Raw genomic sequence first — 6,179 nt, 5'->3', positions numbered from 1 at the left:
CTTCTGACACACTTCTGGTGATGTCAGGGGGTGTGGCATATGCAAATAAGTTATGCTAATGAGCCCCTGCACCTCTTTTTCTACAAAATGACCCCTGGTAATAAGGAACCTGAAGAAGATGATTAATTAAAAGGTCCAGACTCAGATCTACAGCAATTTGTCCATCACACCTCACTTTGCTTTCCCACACAGGAAGGTCTCAAGTGTTAGAATGTACAGTGGGGGAAAAAAGATGTGAATGAATTAGTTTGCAAATAAGTTATGCTAATGAGTTATGCTAATGAGCTCCTGCACCTCTTTTTCTACGAAATGACCCCTGGTAATAAGGAACCTCAAGAAGATGATTAATTAAAATGTCCAGATTCAGATCTACAGCTATTCGTCCATCACCCCTTACTTTGCTTTCCCACACAGGAAGTTCTCAAGTGTTAGAATGTACAGTGGGGGGGAAAAAAGATGTGAATGAATTAGTTCAACGTCTAAAAATCAGATTTAATGACTATTTCCCCAGAAAACAGGATAAAAACAAATGATCATATAATAACACTGTACCTTCTCTCAGACTGAATAACTTTGACGCTGAGGACTCCTTGAGCACTTTCTTCACAAATATTCCTTCGTTTCCTCCACCGGCCACACTAAATCCACTTGCGCCGGATTCGATTTCTGTGTGCAAGGTCACCTCCATAGACTCCTAGGCACCACAGGTAAATGTGTCATGACGTGACATTTCTAATGATTCATGTCATAAAATCGGCGACCACGACACCCAACAACTATTGTTTCAGATGTTTTTACACCTGTGTACGAGACATCTGTATCTAACATGGCTCACTTTCCAAAAAGCATCGAAAAGTCCTGGAGGTTTTTTTTAATGTTTTATTGTTGCATGAGGAAGACAGTAAATACATTGAATATTATTTATGTTACAGTATATACCTGAACCTTGTGGTCAGTGTCAATATTTACGATGTTGACAACTCACAGAATCACAGAGTTGGGAGGTGCCAAGGAGGCCATCTAGTCCAGCCCCCTGCTCAATGCAGGATCAACCTGGAGCATCTCTGACAAGGGTTTGTCCAGCCGCTGCTTGAATACTGCCAGCTCACCACCTCCCCAGGCAGCCCATTCCACTCTTGCACAACTCTTACTATCAAAAAGTTTTTCCTAAGGTCCATCCAGTGCCTTCCTGCCCTTAATTAAAACCCATTCTTGCGAGTCCTCTCCTCTGCTGCCCACAGGAACAGCTCCCTGCGTGACAGCCCTTCAGACTTCAAGAGAGCAATCCTGTCCCCCCCCTTCAACCTCCTCTTTTCCAGACTAAGCATTCCCAAGTCCCTCAGCCTTTCCTCATACAGACAAATATTGGGAACATCAGCATTCGATTGTTCATTATGGCCCTGCCTGTTGGCTTTACAGTAAAGGTAAAGGTAAAGGTTCCCTTGCTCGAAAGCCAGTCGAATCCCACTCTAGGGTTGCGGCGCTCATCTCCGTTTCAAAGCCGAAGAGCCAGCGCTGTCTGAAGACGTTTCCGTGGTCATGTGGCCAGCATGACTAAACACCGAGGCGCACGGAACGCTGTTACCTTCCCACCGAAGTGGTCCCTATTTATCTACTTGCAATTTCTTGCTTTTGAACTGCTAGGTTGGCAGGAGCTGGAACTAGAGATGGGAGCTCACTCCGTCATGCGGCACACTCGGGTCTCGACTGCTGAACTACCGACCTTCCACAGCCTGCAGTTCAGTGTCTTAGGTGACTGCTAATTTCGTGTTGGGGGGGGGAAATCTTCCTATACAATCTATGCCTTTTTACTGATGTTCTTCCAAGGAGCTCAGGTCACCCTACCCAGCTCTCCTAGCTCATCCCAACAACAACCTTGTGAGGTACGTCAGGCTGAAAGAGAAGGGGGGTTGCCCTAGTTCACCAAGTAAGCTTAATAGCTGAACAGACCTAGCCCAGGGGTCTCCAGTGTGGTGTCTGTGGGATGGTGCCTCACCCACACTTTTCCTGGCTTCTGCCAAGTATTTTAGACATGTGTGGGGCCAGGTGAGCACAGGCCCTCTTCCAAATGGTTCTGTCTCTATACCTAGTCAAGCCTCCAAGTCCACCCATACAGCATGGGGATGGGAGGGGTCACTGCTGCCCTAGGATGCCAAACCCCCCCCCCCCGGGCTGGCCCTGAATATGACTGGAGTCATTCATACGTACTCAGAAGCAGGGCTATTTTGGGGCAGGAACGCCCCAGAACTGAGTTCTGGCTGGCTCCCGAGTTGGCCACGCCCAGCAGGAACTCATTAGCATAACAGGCCACACCCAACAGCAGGAACTCATTAGGATTGGCTACATTAGGGGTGTGTGGCCTAACATGCAAAGGAGTTCCTGCGACAAAAAAAGGCCCTGGGTTTTGACAACAAACAAGGTAAACAGAATAAGAAGAAAAAGGTGGGGGTGGCTGGATGACCACACTTCTGGTAACATGGGGGTGCGGCCGAATGTGCTAATGAGTGGTGCAGTCAGGGGGTGTGGCCCAATATGCTAATGCGTTTCTGCTGCTGGGTGTGGCCTATTATGCTAATGAGCTCCTGCTGGACTTTTTCTACAAAAAAAGCCCTGCTCAGAAGTAATAGAAAACTGTCTGGAAATCCCAACCACAGAGTTCCCCAATGAAAACAACTTGTTCCAGGTCAAAAGCTTAAAAGTGAGATCGGCCTTCGATCAGGAAATCCTTCCTCAGACCTTCTAAACAGACCTGGGAAAGCCACCAATTGTGGTTACTGTGAAGACAAAGGAGCTTTGGGAGATCTCTTTGCACACTGTAACAATAATAACTGAGTGGAGCGCAGCCTGGTGTGCATAGCAAAGAGGAAGCCATGCCACGCGTAGCCCTCCTCCGGGTCGGAGTTCTCCCTGTGCAAAATGGTGGAGGGGAGGGGTGGCGGCTCAGCGGCAGACCATCTGCTCGGCACGTGGAAGGTCCCAGGTTCAATCCCCAGCGTCTCCAGTTTCAAAAAGATCAGGTCGTAGGCAACGTTCCCTCTAAGCGGTGGAGTCTCGTGAGCAAAAATTCTACTTTGTGAGCTACGGGCATTAAAGTTGTGAGCGAGCAATTTGGCTCCTGCATCAATTAGTTTGCTCTGAAGCCATCCTTCCTGAGCTAAGACAAAAATGTGTGAGCTGGAGGCTAAAGAACTGGGAGCTAGCTCACACTAACTCAGCTTAGAGGGAACACTGGTCGTAGGTGATGTGAAAGACCCCAACCTGGGACCTAGAGAGAGTCACGGCCAGTCTGAGCAGAAAACACTGCCCTTGACGGACCAAGGGTCTTATTCAACATAAATCAGCTTTGTGTGTTCATGATCAGGTCTGAGCCATATAGGCTTGGATCCGGCTGACCTGTAGGTAGAAGGCTGGGGTTATGGGTCCTCTGTCCCCCCAGGAGCAGAATGTGGGGGGCATTTTTGGCTGCAGCAAGAAGGGAGAGGCTAGAGTCCTTCTCCATGGGTGGAAATAGTTCTTTCCACTCTGCTGGATCCAAGCCACAGCCCAGTTCAGTAATTCCAAAGGAACTGCTTTTGGGACTCAGTCCATCCCCATCTTTCCTCCGTCCTCCTACATGAAGTCATTCTTTCTGTACAAATGGACAGCACTGATCGTCTGGTGCAATGCTACGTGCTGGAGAGGAAGGAGGACTCACCAGTTCCATTGCTATTTTTTAAAAAAAATGTAAAGTAGCCTTGGGGATCCCTCAGGATCAAAGGGATCGGTAAAAAACACCCCAATCAATTAAAAAAATGAATATTCTCTGCAGCTGACCCCCCCAAAGCCCATATTTACACGCACTTGGCTGCGTTCAGTCCCAGAGCCAGGTATCAATGAGAAGGCGAGGCTCACCGCAACTCACTTTATAACGTTCCAGCACAATGCCCCTTCTGTGTCGAAGGGTGCCACCGGCACGTATCAGAAGCTCACCTGTGAATCACTCATTTTGATGGAAGAAGCCCTCCTTTGTCTGTTCTCCAGGTCTTGCTGAAGCTGGAAATACAAGCGTGGTCTTTAGAGCTTAGCTAGGATACGGATTTGCAAATCTCTCTGAGGCAGCTGTCGGACTCTGAATTTTTGGGGGGAGGGTGGTGATGGTGGATGACAGCGCATTTTACCACAGGTATGCTGAAACGACTGGGCGGCTAACGTTCCCACCCCTTCTCCTCAGGACTTGGGGAGAGGCCCCCCTCCCGGCCAACAAAGGTGCCAGTACTCAGTACCACACACACAAAAGCCCTAGGCCTAATAAGCATTATTTGTCCTTGGGACGTCACTGGGTCAGGTGGAGGTGTGTGTTGTGAAGTTCCACACTTCCCGGACACGCATGGACCCCATTCAGATCAGGACAACAACATGCAAAAAAAGGGGGACTTAAGATTTCTCCCCGGAGCCATTTTCCAGACTGGAAACATCTCCTGAGGAACACTATGTGTACAGCTGTGAAAACACAGCATGTTGCTCACAGGTACATACACGGATCCAAACACTGCAAATACCCCCCCCCAGGCCATCTTGGGTTGGGAAAACAGTGCAGGGGTGGAGTTCTAAGCAGTGTTCCCTCTAAGCTGAGTTAGTGTGAGCTGGCTCACAGTCTTTTAGCCTCCAGCTCACAGATTTTTGTCTGTGCTCAGGAAGGATGGCTCCAGAGCAAACTACTTAATGCAGAAGCCAAATTGCTTGCTCACAACTTTGAGGTCAAGGGCTCACAAACTGGAATTTTTGCTCACAAGACTCCACAGCTTAGAGGGAACATTGGTTCTAAGCCCACTGCACTCTGCATACCACGCACCCAATCCAAATAGGCACATTAATATCTTTTAATGTTTTGTTTTTATTCTTTTAATTTTATAAACCACCTCAGACATGTTCCTGGAGGGACGGCATAAACATTTTCTAAATAAATAAAATAATACATTCGAGGGATCCGGAAAATTGAGGACTTGCCATTACCGAAACCACATTAATACAAATATCCCATTGTATTATGGCTTGCCTTTTTATTAAAATACTCGTCTTCTATGCAGTACTCGTATACCGGAGAGGATCCTTGTGGTCTCGGTCGTACGTTTTCTGTTGTCACTTCATCGACCTGAAGGAATGGGAACGGAAAAGAACAAAACACATAATTCTCACTAGCCAATGAGTAGACGCCTTATTTTTATGGACCAGGAAGGGGAGGAGGGAAGAGGGCATTGCTATCTTAGGAGAAAAGCAGAAAAACTAAAGCACAATACTGAAAGGTGTCCAACATAGTTCCATGGCGGGAAAACCAAGTTCAGCGATCATAGTTCTCTGCATATGGGATACTGGAGGGATCGCCATTAGTGGAAGACAGTTTCACATCCTGTTTGTGGGCTTCTGAGAGGCAGCTGGGTTGTCACTGATGCGAAGTCTGGATTCGGTCTAGATTCGGGGTCCCCAACGTGGTGCCCACCAACTGTTTTTAGAAAGTGGGAGGGGCCAGGTGGAGCTTTTGCCCAGCAAGGTTTTTGACTGGCCACTGGAGATATGACTGGCTGTACAGATTTTCCAAAAAAATATTGCTTTGGCAGCAGCTGCCACCAAAGCACACAGATCTTCACTGTGTGACTGAAGGTAAGCTGCGGCGGCCATTTTGTGGCTGGCTCTGCATCCAGCGGCAGCCATTTTGTGGCAGCCATTTTGTGACTGCGCCCATCACACAGTGTCAGAATTCCAAAGGTGCCTGCAGGCTCAAAAAGGTTGGGGATCCCTGGTCTAGATGGACTCTTTGGTCTGATCCAGTAGGGCTCTTCTTAAATTCTTAGTTTTTGTTGTTTGGAATGAGAGGCACAGTCACTGGTTTAAATTAGCCAAGTCGTACAGGGCACACTAGAAATTTGCCTTTGCCTTTTTCTACACAGACTGGCCTGAGTCTAGAGTTCAGTGTGTGCGGCAATGGGCATACACAAACCCTCTGTGCCCGGGGTTTGGTCACTCACATTGAACACTAGGGTAGTCTTAGGTGCACTTCCCGCTGCACATATCCCTTCTCCTGAAGAATATGAAGAAACTCTGGTGGCTGAAGGAGCTGTCAGATGGATACCAGAGCTCCCACACTGATAAAGAACCAATGGATTGCACGCCTATGCATATGTATACATAGCTGCTGACGGAGA

The 6,179-nt window shown here is 48.0% G+C and overlaps 1 protein-coding gene across 1 annotated transcript in view; it reads right to left on the bottom strand.

Annotated features, from left to right (window-relative positions):
• AHNAK2 (AHNAK nucleoprotein 2) overlaps positions 1 to 4,028 on the bottom strand; it is a gene marked incomplete at its 3' end in the record, with an annotated part of 17,236 nt that extends 13,208 nt beyond the window's left edge. Inside the window, exons 1-2 of the mRNA XM_015406970.1 lie at positions 3,970 to 4,028; positions 553 to 694 (exon numbers count right to left, since the gene is read on the bottom strand). Of these exons, the coding sequence (XP_015262456.1) occupies positions 553 to 694; positions 3,970 to 3,984 (157 nt within the window). The remainder of the gene's footprint in view (positions 1 to 552; positions 695 to 3,969) is intronic.
• Positions 4,029 to 6,179: the final 2,151 nt, after the last annotated feature.

This window comes from Gekko japonicus, unplaced genomic scaffold (assembly GCF_001447785.1).
Source record: "Gekko japonicus isolate JY-2015 unplaced genomic scaffold, Gekko_japonicus_V1.1 scaffold1600, whole genome shotgun sequence".
Lineage (NCBI taxonomy): Eukaryota > Metazoa > Chordata > Lepidosauria > Squamata > Gekkonidae > Gekko > Gekko japonicus.
This window is presented reverse-complemented; position numbering and strand designations above follow the sequence as displayed.